Source organism: Epinephelus lanceolatus, chromosome 5, assembly GCF_041903045.1.
Source record: "Epinephelus lanceolatus isolate andai-2023 chromosome 5, ASM4190304v1, whole genome shotgun sequence".
NCBI classification, from domain to species: Eukaryota; Metazoa; Chordata; class Actinopteri; order Perciformes; family Serranidae; genus Epinephelus; species Epinephelus lanceolatus.
Window position 1 is genome coordinate 30,695,590 of NC_135738.1, and position 12,667 is coordinate 30,708,256.

The 12,667-nt window shown below is 43.9% G+C and overlaps 1 protein-coding gene across 2 annotated transcripts in view; it reads left to right on the forward strand.

Moving 5' to 3' along the window:
- The window catches only part of dusp8a (dual specificity phosphatase 8a), a 51,708-nt gene that overhangs the window by 20,112 nt on the left and 18,929 nt on the right, over positions 1-12,667 (forward strand). For both annotated transcript variants that reach the window (XM_033634470.2, XM_033634471.2), the window contains exon 3: positions 910-1,048. In XM_033634470.2, coding sequence (XP_033490361.1) covers positions 910-1,048 — 139 coding nt within the window. The remainder of the gene's footprint in view (positions 1-909; positions 1,049-12,667) is intronic.

Genomic DNA, 12,667 nt, shown 5'->3' on the forward strand with positions numbered 1-12,667 from the left:
AGCTTCCTGGTGTGTATCAGGGCAGGAGTGTGGTCAAGTGTTGTGGGAAACTATGTCAGGGTCAGATAGTTGCAGGTTTAAACAATGCAGCAGCTCATGAGCATTTGTGTCACAATAGTTGCCTGATATCACACAGAATTGTCAACTCATTACACTCCGATTTCATCTTCAGTCTGACATTACATTCACTCTAACTGATTTGTGGGGGTTGGGGGATTCGATTTTCCCTACCTAATCACTAGAGCCCAACAATTCTGCCTGAATCTCGCGTCTTTTTAAGTCCACACTGATGCGTTGCCATGCCAACATATCTGTTGTCGGGGTTTTAAGGCTGGGGAAGAGGGAAGTAAAATCTAACAACGTCAGGCGATATTGAGAAGACTCAACAGCAGCGTCTATCTTAGCGGGCATCATTGTTGTTACTACATCTTAGTTCTGGCACACTGCTTGACAACAGCATTAGTGGTGGTGCTGAGTAGGTAATCAAGTTCCCCCTGAGGCACTCACTGGTTGTTTTTCATTTTAACAGAGAAACCCAATTTCCATTTCCCATTTCCCATTTCCCAATTCCAGGTGAATCAGCCAACTTGGTGAAGTGGGTGGATTCAAAGGTCTGGACCCAGGCAAATTTGCTCAGCCAAAGGGAATACCCCTCATTTCCCTTTTTAAGGGTCAGCTAGTCTAATGATATATATAGATTTAATGTAAACACTGTCCTGTACGTGTATGTGTGTGTGTGTCCCGAATGCAAGGATATTCTCACTTACACTTCCGAGTATTAGCTTCCTCTAATTCCAGTCATATTAAACAACTCTGTCTTCCTTGTTGGCACTAGATGCTTGACATACTTTCCACAGCAGCACTGAAAAATAACTCTCCTCTCTTCCTTGTTGTTTATCCTTTGTTCAGGTGGAGCTGGGCAGGAAGCAGGAAGTGGTGGTTTATGACCAGAGTTCCAAAGAGGCAGGGCATCTGTCCAAAGATGGCTTTGTGCACATTCTCATGGGAAAGTTGGAGAGCACCTTCCACAAAGTCTCCCTGCTCACCGGTACGCAAGAGTGTGTGTGGAGCGTGAGTGTGATGATGTCAGTGTTTGTTTGTTTTATGTGAACAAAAGATGTGTTCCTTCATCCAAGGTGGATATTTTGCTATTTATTACCCAGTTCCCAGGTGTGCCTCACATCACCCCTCTGTCTGATGTGAGTGTAGTTGTTGTTCCACAGTTTGGTCAGCAGATGTCACTGATGAGCACAACAACTCCTCACATCATACTAGTTGTTCCACATTTCTAAACTGGCATTACTCAGACTGTCACAGGTCCACAGGTATGTGTGGGGATAGAAACGAGAGGAGGAAGTATAAAACCCCGGATTCAAAAGCCTCTCTGATGACTCTTTGATGTTTAAGCTTCCACAGAGTCGTTCTCTTCCCCAGCATCACTGAAATAAAGCTGAAGCTTAACTTCAATCCTCTGGCCTTATTTACCGCAGTTATTATCCTGTCATAGTGTCCACTAAGCACACTAAGACTTATAATTGAGCCCCGGCAAGACTGTTAATAGCCTCGTTGAGTTAATAACATCTCTATTGCGGCGGCTGCAGCTTTTTAAAGGACGACATTACGCGCGCATCCACCAGCAGAGGCTTATGAGTCCGTCCCAAATGTGTCAGCGTCAGTCCTCTCCCTCCGCTGAGAGATTAGCGCTTTTTCATGACTCATTCATAGATGTCGAGGATTGCCTCAAAGCACCCAGGCTCCACAATTAGTCACAGTCACAGAGATGTACTGAGCACATGCTTAGGCTGGGCACGCCCGCATATACTGTGCTCACATACACACAACCATGTTCAACATCACACACACACACACACACACACTCACTGATTGTCTCCAAAAGCCAGGATTTTCCTCCTCAGCTTTTTTGATCAGACATCATACCCTTCTTAATGAAAGACCCCTTGTCAGCGATTCCGTCCTCTTCCTCTTTATCAGTCTCCTCAGCTCACTCTCGCTGGGAGGAAAAAAAGAGAGGAATCACACTTCTTCCATTTCTGTCCCCGCTTTTCTGCTGTTTCCACGACAACAGTGGCAGAGAATATTCCCCAGAAGGACTCAGCCAATGGCGGTGGCTGTTGTTTGGGTGGTTGAATTATTGGGGTCAGTGGAGCTCGCAGCCTGCGTCTGTGCATGCTTGATGTCTGTGTGTGTATGCGTGTATGTGAGTGGGTAGATGGGGGGCATTGCGTGTACACGTATGCATGCTTGCATGCATGCATCCGTGCTTGCATGTATTGCTGCATGATAACATGCGGATGAGTGCTGCAGGATTTGTGTGCGTGACAGAGATTTCATGAGAGAGATGGCGAGAGAGACGAGGGATTTTTTTAAGGCTTTTGAACAATGCTTCCTGAAATCATTTTAATTAACGAGACATGATGCTAATTTGAAAATATACATGGAAGACTGTTTAAATCATGGTTTTCAGTTCTTTGTGCAGTCTTTGTTTTGCAGTCACCAGAAGCAAGGAGCCTGTGGTCTGAATGGGTGTATGTCTTTCTATTTGAGGTACAAAGAATCTGTGAACTGTGCTGTAGAGCCTGCAGTGGTACTGTGTGTGTGTGTGTGTGTGTTAACAAGCTGGGCTTTTCACAGCCCCCTTAAGTATACAGGGATGTATTTTTTGGGCATTTCACTGCTGAAACAATTAACCGACCTACAGAGATGTATTGGCTGCAGTCAATTTATCAGACAGTCATTTATCAAGCAGAGACGTCAAACAATCCCTCGTTCCAGCTTCTTACATCTGAGAATTTGCTGCTTTCACCTACGTTCTATCACTTTTCTATCTCATTTTGACTGGTACGTCTCACTATTTTCTGACATTTATATGCTGAAGAAAGATGGACACTTTCATTAATAATTACAGTTATCATCAGTTGGGGCTCTTCTGTTTTTCTTCCTTCCCTTTCCTCCATCTTTCCCGTCACTCCTGGCTTTGATTGCCTTAACATCCCCTCACATTCTTAGAGATTCAAGGTAGCTTAAAATTGCAAACAGCAATCCTCCTCTCTCTCTTCCTTTCATTCCCTGGCCTTCCTCTCCCACCACCCACCCCCCTCTTTTCCACCTCTCCCCCTGCCCCTCTACTGAACCTCAGATTTATGATGCTAATAATTCCTGCAATGACTTCATATCTGACTTATTTTCAGCCTCACGTAAGCAGACCACACAGGCACATGTACAGTACACACGGTAACATCAAGCGAGGGGTAACTGGGGTGGGAGGGGAGAGGAATGAGAGTCAGATAGCGAGATGAAAAGAAAAGAATCCATAAATGGGATGGACAGGGTGAATAAAAGAATAATTACCGAGCTTGCTGTCTGGGGTGGAAGAGGATTTTCTGCCTTAACTGTTACTTATGCTGAAGCATGTCAAAGAGAGATTAGGGCACTGTCTTACAGAGACACACTTTTCTAAAGTAGGCTTATGTTTTTTACATTTTAAAGCTAAATTTTTAATGACATAAACTGTCCGTAAACTAGAGGGGGATCATTGCAGGAAAGATGGGAGATAATCGGCTTGAATGACATGTTACACAACCTAAGTGCGTGTACCAGGGAATGCATTGATCTAAAAACAATCGGTGACTCCTCTTAGGTTTCGCTTCATTCACTAAATAATCAATAACTCGGGCTCAGAGAGCACACCACTTCCTACATGTGGATGATGTCATAGACCAAGCCATGTCCCAATAGGGCCATTGTTTTTGTGAATGAGACAAGTAATTCGGGCAGCAAATGAGTCTCACCCTGTGTTTAGTTTGAAATATATATTCACGCAGGATGTGGTGGTGGTGGCAGTTGGAAAATGTGCGTGCATGTGAATGCATGTGTTCACATGCTCGTGCTTGGCGTTAGTTTGCGTTATTGCTTCATCGACTGTGTGAAAGTGTTTGTGAGAAACATGTCTCTCTGAGGACAGCAGTATTTTTACCACAGAAATGATCTCACCCATTTGGAGCTCAGGCTGATGTGTCTTGCCTTTTTCAGAGTTCTGACTTTGTGTGTATGTGTGTATTTGTGTGTGTGTGTGTGTGTGTGTGTGTGTGTGTGTGTTTTGTGTAGAGGAGGAGAACATCGCTTGGTCGGAGCCAGCTGCCTCCCCAGTGGGTCTAAAGTTTGCGTGTTTCCCACCAATCTGCAGCACACAGCCAAACCAAAGACAACACTGCCTGCTAGAGTGTAGCAAGGTGGTGTGTTAGCTGATGCCAACTGCGTAGCTTTGTCATGCGTCACATCGTGCTCTGATGTAGGCCCGCCAGGATGAAATGTTTTGATGTTGGCATCTGAACCTCATGTTCCAGTTTTAGCAGACGGAGCTGCAGAAACAGAACAGAAAGAGGATAGTAATCAAAAAGGGAAAAGAGAGTGAGGGGGAGAGAGAAGAAAGTGCACTCATGCTCTGCAGATGAAAAGAGAGTTAGATAATCATTTCAAGAGGATGGGAGGTGGTGATAAAAATGACAATGCATTTTATTCATAGCTCAAACATTTACAAGTACTGTAAAAACTGACAACTGGAAATGAGTACAACAGGAAAACAGGACAAATGCAAAAAGGAGATTATAGAAGGCTCTGACAGGAAACACAGAGTTGGCTCATGAAAGGGGAAGTAAAGGTGCAGGGACACTAATGCAGGTTTGCAGGTGTGTATGTCATCCACTTAATGTGTGTGTGTGTGTGTGTGTGTGTGTGTGTGTTTGTGTGTGTGGTGGGGAGGTAGTTTGCAGATGTGCAAGACTGCTCCTAATCTTCCCCAGCGCCATCTGCCAGTGTTTTTCGTGGGATTACTAAAGCGGCACACGACTGAGGGCGAAAGGAGAGGGAAAGGACTGCACAAGGAAATGAGATAGAGATGAGAGATTGCAGCGTGTGCCCAACATGTCCAGATTCTCAGGACTGGGGACACTTGAAGGGCAGCATGTGCGTGATGTCTGAGCACTGACTTAACTTACAGTCCTCAATTATTATTGATTATGAGCACTAAAACAATTAGTTATTCAATAGAACATTTTTTTTCCACTTAAATCTTTTTAAAACATTTTTTGTGACATTGACATTTCATTTACAACATTCATTTTACTAGAAATATTTTGATTGATTATCTAATTTAAAGTGATTCATTGTTAAAGTCATTCATCAGGAAAAAATGTCAGTACTTTTTCTGCTTCCAAACTCCCAAATGTCAGTTTCTTCACTGATAGACTAAATGATTAATCAGTTAATCACAATAAAACTACAGATCAAATGATAATGAATGAATGAATGTAACCGTTGCAGAAACAGCTGCTCACCAGTAAAGGTCATACGTCCACAAGATGTAATCACCACAAGGTATGTAGATCATCTGACCTCACCTGTACCTGACGTGCATCGGCTTAACAGGCTCGGTGACATCTGAGCTGTCACATTGCATACTGCGTACTGACTAAGTTTAACCAGGATGTGAATGTGCAGGACTTGCCAGGGTTGTCACTATGCCAGAATTTTAAATTTTGACACAACGCTAGTATAAATGTACAATACTCTGTGACTCTTTTTGATACCACAGCAAAAAGAAAAAAAGTTTATTATTTGGGGGGTTTGTTGCCACAGGTGCAGCCTTGGCTTGAAAATCTGCTAGTAGATCTGTTTTTTTAATAACTCCTGATACTATTGAATGTATAACTAATGTAGATCTTATTGTTTTAAGACATGTTATAGAGAAAGAATCAGTGCTTTTGACAGCATTAATGCTTCCCGTAGTAATTTCCAAGTCCTACATGTTGCTAAATTTTCCCTTCGATGCTCAAAACTGGAAAAAAAGAGAACAAAAAATGAATCAAATAAATTGTGTCGGTGAAGATTCTCAGTCATCCAGGTCATGGTGATCATAAGTGCTATATCGTAGGCAACTGGACTTGCTTGCGTTTCTTGAAGACGTTTTGCCTCTCATCCAAGAAGCTTCTTCAGGTCTCAGAACGAAACGTCTTCAAGAAACACAAGCAAGTTCAACTGCCTACGATATAGCCCTTATAATCTAATAAATCCTTTGCTTTCTCTTTGTCACCTCTGATTGGCAGTGTTCTTTAAAGTTTGATCGACATGGCATTCTTCCATAAGTGAAAACAGCACACTATAATGACTGATATATGATCCATGCTGTAGTATTAGTATGTAGTATGTAACTGGGACACAGGTTTTTTTACAGGTTAGCATGCTGTCTCCCACGCTGTCAGCCTGCCAGCTCAATGCAGAAGCACACAGGACGAGACATGGCGATGACATACTGATGAGAGGTATTAGGAGATGAAAGGTGCCTCTCTCTCATTTTCTTCTCGCTGGCTCTCTCTTTCGCTCACACACACTAAAATCATACTCACAGGAGCTGCTGTGTACCCCGGGGCTCTGATGAGATCAGGTTAGGGTGTGACTGCACCGGCAGAGGTACAAAGGTCAATTCAGTTATGTGTCATTCTTCAGCGCTGTTATACAACGGGGTGGCGGCCTCTGTGTTCGTGTGTATGTGTGTGTGTGTGTGTGTGTGTGTGTGTGCATCAGAGAGAAGCTGAAGAAGTGAGGTAATCGTGGGAGGCCGAATCTCACAATGCGGCCGTTCACAGAGACATTCCAATGAGCTACATAAGGAGGTCTGTTTGTGTCAGTGTGTATGTGTGTTTTTGTGTGACTGTGCGCATGTCTGCATGAATATGTGCATATGAAGTAGTGCGTGCACGCGCATGAGGCAATGTTTTAGAGCGCACGTGTGAGAAAAAGAAAAAGACAAAACAGAAGGGGGAGAGCCGTTGAGGAGATGAGGTAATACTCCTCATTTCATCCCAATTGTGTGTGTGTTCACGTAGGCCCAATGTGTGTGCGTGTGGGTGCAAGTGTTCAGTTGGCTACATTTATGTGCATTCATGTGTGTGCATGTGTCAGTCAGAGCGTGTGTGGTCGGAGAGCTCATTCGGTGAGACTGGCTGTTAATGCTGACCTGTGCAGCGTTCGTCACCCTCCTCAGAGCTGAAAGTCTCGCTTTATGGTTTCTTCTTCTCCTTCTGGAGCGCAGCAGGAAGTCTCCACATCCTGAGAATTACACGCACGCACATGCACACCTGCAGAGCTGGAAAGTGCAAGTATGTGCAGGATGCTCGCGACAGACACAGATTACAAATTGTATGTGATTAGAAACTGCCACATGCTTAAACATTGTTTCAGAAAGTGCGTTTTCTCTAGTCACTGCCAACGGCGCCATCTCAAGTCCTTTTAGGGTTAGACAGTGACATGAATTGCTGTAGATACCTGAGTGATGGAGATCAGCTTGACATGATCACTGAGTGACAGCTGTTTACCCCACCTGTACCTCAGTGTGTTGAAATTGGCCACAGTGCAGGTCAGACAGGTTGCACATTAATTTCGGTCCAAGTTCCGCCTTCCTGCATCCTTCGTCTTTCCACTCTCCGCCCATCTTAACCTCCTAACCTGCCCTCTCTGCACCTCCTTGCTCCTTTCTCCCCTCTCTGCCTCCCCCTCCATCTGACCCCTCTCCATTACGCCATGGGGAGCTCCAGCAGATCAATGATTTCATTGAGAAGGAGCCAGTGGTGCCATTAGGAGGTGAGCTCACTTTCCCCGGGGAGATCTGACACATTATTCTCAATGACCTCGCCTTCCTCTCCATCCCTCCTTCAGCCCCTTTACCTTCCCCCCGTGTTTCTTCCTCTCTTTCCCCTCCTCCTCTTCCTCCTCCTCCCTCTCTCCTCTCTTATGTTTCACGGTGCTGAGAACAGAGCTCTATTTTTAGTTCCAGACTCCTGCGGTCGTCACATCTGGCGCCAGTGGCCTCGGTGCTCTCACCCTGGCCCGTAGATACACAAACACACGAGGACACACACACACACTCACACCGGCCCCACCCCAGCCAGCACTAAGGGAGCAAAAAGGTCAAAGAAAATGGCCTACAAATATATCTATGACATCACCTCCCTGCTCTGAGAAGTGGTACAGACTTTGAGAAGTCTTGGAGCTGCACTGTGGCACAGTGCTCTGCTTTTGCAGTCACTCTGCAGGTATGTAATGAGCGCCTTTTTTAGGTTTACACCTTGATTGTGCAAATACCTAACAAGCACACACTCCTGCAAGCGAGCAAATGCATGCATGTATGGACAGACTCACACACACATAGTATGGTAACAGGGCCCAGAGGAGGCCTGTACCGAGTTTTATGTAACAATGTTCTGTTTCTGCCAGTGTTCTCACCCCCTCCCTCGTCTGTCTCATTGGCCTCACATGATGAGCTTGATGTCATTTTCCCCTTCTTTCCCTCAAAACCGGAGAACAAAAACAGGCAAGCATGTGTGTGTGTCTGCACGCACGGTGTGATGCGTGCGTGTTTATGCATCTGTGTGTGTGTCTGTGTGTGTGTGTGTGTGTGTTTATGTGAGTTGTTGCCAAATGTTTCCACCATGACGTGATCTCACTGCTCTGCTTGCCTCCTGCTCCTCTTCCCCTTCTCCTCCATCACTCAGAGTCCCTTGCTGGCTCGGTGGGGCCACACACACACACACACACACACACACACAGACACACACAATGTACACAAGTGAAACACACTCATACGTATATAGGCTATCATGCAAAGAAAAAGAAAGACATTTTCTCTGAGATGCACACATCTGAGATGTGCACGAATTCCAAGCAGTGCAGATTAAGATTAGAGCTCAAGGCATCAGTGCAGTAGGGCTGTGATCAACCAAAGAAAATCTTGGTCGAGTGAAATTCTACCTACTCTTCAGAAAAATCTGCACTTTATCTCTTGGTTAAAGGGAAATTTCGGATTATTTCAACCTGTCTCCTATCGTCCTAAATTTGTTTCAAGTGACTAGTGACATAGAAATAATAGTTAGCATGTTAGCCATTAGCCTAGATACAGCCGCAGCGTCAGACCTGTTAAAACATGTGAAGTGAAGTGAACGGGCAACCTTCAAGTGCAAAGTTAGTCCACTAAACAAGCTTTTTTCCACAAAGACCGCCTCATATCGTTAGGATAAATGTCAGAGAACATATAGAAAACGACATGTAAACATGTTGTCTTACCTTACCGGTGTGCTGCCATGTTTGTTTATCCCCCTAGCTCTGCTTTCCAAAGTGCGGCCGAAATATCACGAGAACAAGCAGCGATCTCATAGCGTGCCTGAACAAGCAGCAACAGCTGGAAGGCAGAACCGGACAGTAGCCTGAAAAGTTCATTCATTTATTTCATGAAAGATTTATAGAATAATGGCTGACTTTTTGCCAGACTTTGACTTTGTGGAGGAGGAATTTGATTTTGGAGAGTTTGATGGCCGCCCTTATTTATTTGAGCCAGAATACACTGACAAAGAGCTTTGTGAAATTGAAGAACGGAGGAGGAGAGAGAGAGAGAGAGAGAGAGGCGCAACAGGTAGAGGACGAGAGAGGAGGAATGGCTGCTGCAAGGCTGCGTAGCTCTGGAGATTGGTGGTGTACCTGTGAATGCTGTGCCCCAGTGCCCACAGAAGAGGAATGCCTCTGTTGCAAGGAATGGGACCGGTTGCAGCCTTATTTTCAAGGTCTGGATGTGACTGAGGACGAGACACCTCCACCTGGAGTAACGTTAGTATCCAGCTGGGCTTTATTTAGAGCTGGCGAGATATATTTCGGCCGCGCTTTGGAAAGCAGAGCTAGATGGTAAACAAACATGGCAGCACACCGGTAAGGTAAGACAACACGTTTACATGTCGTTTTCTATATGTTCTCTGACATTTATCCTAACGATATGAGGCGGTCTTTGTGGAAAAAAAGCTTGTTTAGTGGACTAACTTTGCACTTGAAGTATGCCCGTTCACTTATGTTTTAACAGGTCTGATGCTACTATGCGCCCCGGCTGTATCTAGGCTAACGGCTAACATGCTAACTATTATTTCTATGTCACTAGTCACTTGAAACAAATTTAGGACGATAGGAGACAGGTTGAAATAATCCGAAATTTCCCTTTAACTAAATCACCACAGAGCACTCTACGTACCTGTTAGCATTGTGTGTCCACTGAGGTGTGTTTTTCCTTTCACAGAGCTCCACATTAACACTTGCCCAGCGCAAGTTAACTCTGTGTTCAGGCAAGTGGAACATCTCAAGGCAAAAATAATTGTGATCTTTAGTGTAATCTTATCCAAAAAAAAACTGCACACTGTAAGTTTTCAACCTGATCTGCATGCATACTAGGTACCATTGAAACAGGGTTCACAATGTCATATGCAACATACCGTTACTCGAGAGACTTGCCTTCCTTTCAGAAGCTTTTTTTGGAGACTTAGTAAAGATGAATCCATACTAATAAATCTGACACTGAACGTCCTCTGTCATTATTTATCCATTGTCCAATTAAAAATGAGAGTGAAAAAATGTTTAGCTTCATGTAAAACGGTGCACACGTCATTGTCACCAGCTGTATCATCATAGTCATAGTGGAGAAGGAGTAGGACAAACACTACAAAGACCAACCGTCACAACAAGTGCTGAACAACAACTGCTGTTTTCAGCTGAGAAAAGACGCTTTGGTGGACACATGGCCTTATGAAAATAACATAGGTGACCAATGAGAGTTTGGTTGGGCAAGAGCATATCTACTAACCAATCAACCAAACGACCCCAGGGTGATGGCCCTACAGTGCAGACACACACACAATCACACACAATATTTAAGCTTAGATGTTCTCAAAGCAAAGGGACTAACATTATGTCCATCTTTTACTGTATAGCAGAGGAATGAGTAAGTCACACGTGCAAGTTTCAACCTTTAAGTCTTGCAAGTCCCAATTTACTGTGGTGAGATCAAGCAAGTCAAGACCCAACTATAAGTCAGTCAAGACGAGTCAATCATTGCTCAGATCAAGCAAGTCATAAAATTCTGATGATTGAATAAGCTAAAAAGACACATTCCTGTACCTTTCTTTGTGGGGTTTTTTAGTAATAGATAATAATGGATAAAGGTGGATGTTGTGGTGGTCATGTCAATGATTTTTGAGCTGCAGACCTTGCATACCACTGTTCTCTTTTTACTGCTGTGTTGTGTTTTTTTTGACTTACCCCCCCTTCATGATAGCTGATGAGTTAGCCTCTTCTGGTCTGCCGCGTGCTATTAGATTGTTAGATCTACAGGCATTGCACTAGAAATCACCCAATCAGGTTTCAAAGACAAAAAAGAACCTCTTGATTTAAAAAAATGCAAATATTTGCTTAAAAAAAAGTCAAGGCTCATGACAAGCCTTTTATCAGTGTTAGTCAAGTGAGTCTCAAGTCCTCAAATTTGCGACTTCAGTCTGACTCAAGTAAAGTCATGTGTCTCGAATGCCGCCTCTGCTGTGTTGTTAGCATGTTGCATAAACAACATGTACTATTAATTCCTCAAACTTTTAAGATTAATGTAAAATTTGTCGCAAATAATCTTAATGCACCAGTCTGAAACACAGAAAAGAAAATCTTAGTTATGTTGCATAGTTCCCTGAACATGAGCCTTTTTTATAGTATGTCAGAATTATTTCCAGTTTAGGGATACGAAGAATAAAGCTGTAAAGTATGACAGTGAAATTACAAGAATCAACAAGTGTAGGCTTCGTACAGAGAATTAAATATGACATGCATAATAAACTTTGCTTTCTTTTCTCAAAAGATGCAGTTTTCCTGTTGTATACTATGTAAAGCTTGTGGAGAACTCCTGTGGGACAGTGCTTGTACCACAGTGCCCTAAATACTTCTACCATACTTGTTTTAGCTGCGTTGTGTATACAGTCCATTCACAGTGCATACCTTCTGTCTCCTGCTGCATTTGAAATCTATCTAGAAGCCCTCTGAACGTCCCAGTCCGCCCCCTGTCATGCATTCATCCAGCATGGAATAAAAATAGTTTGTTTAAACTGTTACCTAGGCAGTGTCAACACATCAGGTCAACAGGAGCTGAAGTTGAACAGCGCGCTAACCCGGGCTGGTTTTCTCCATGCTACACCCCCCCTCCATCAGCACCTCATAACTCGAGCCTCACCATGAATTTGGGCCAAGCACTCTGTAGTTTGGTTGCTGCGCCATCAGTTTACCACTGCAGCATTTATCCTGATGACTCTGACACACATGTGGAGTGGAAATTTCCAAGGGCAGAAGAAATGGGAAAGGAGGTAGCTAAAAATGATGCTAGTTTATCCTACCCAGAGCTGGCCTGTGTCCACCAGATTCCATTCATGCTCGGACTGCCCACCGCCGTTCCTGTCATAGCGTCATTCCCTGGAACAATGGTGGATTCCTGTTTATCATCGTGCTGTCTTGATGCTTTGAAGCTGTTGCACTTTATCTCTGGCATACCACAGCGCTGCTTCCTTATTTACCTAATTGGTTGCTATGTTGTTTTTTTTCAGCTGTTTTAATCAGATTTAGCCTGCACCTCCGCCATGTGGATGAGATTCTGTTTCTTGGCAGCCTTTGGAAGTGTGTTACAGTAGGAGAAAATCTATTTTAATGTTCAGTTTGCTCATAATTTTTCAGAAAAAAAGATGGGAGTTTTTTTTTTTACTAGGCTGACTGGCACAGGAGTAAACTGGTCGCCTAGTCTAAATCTTCA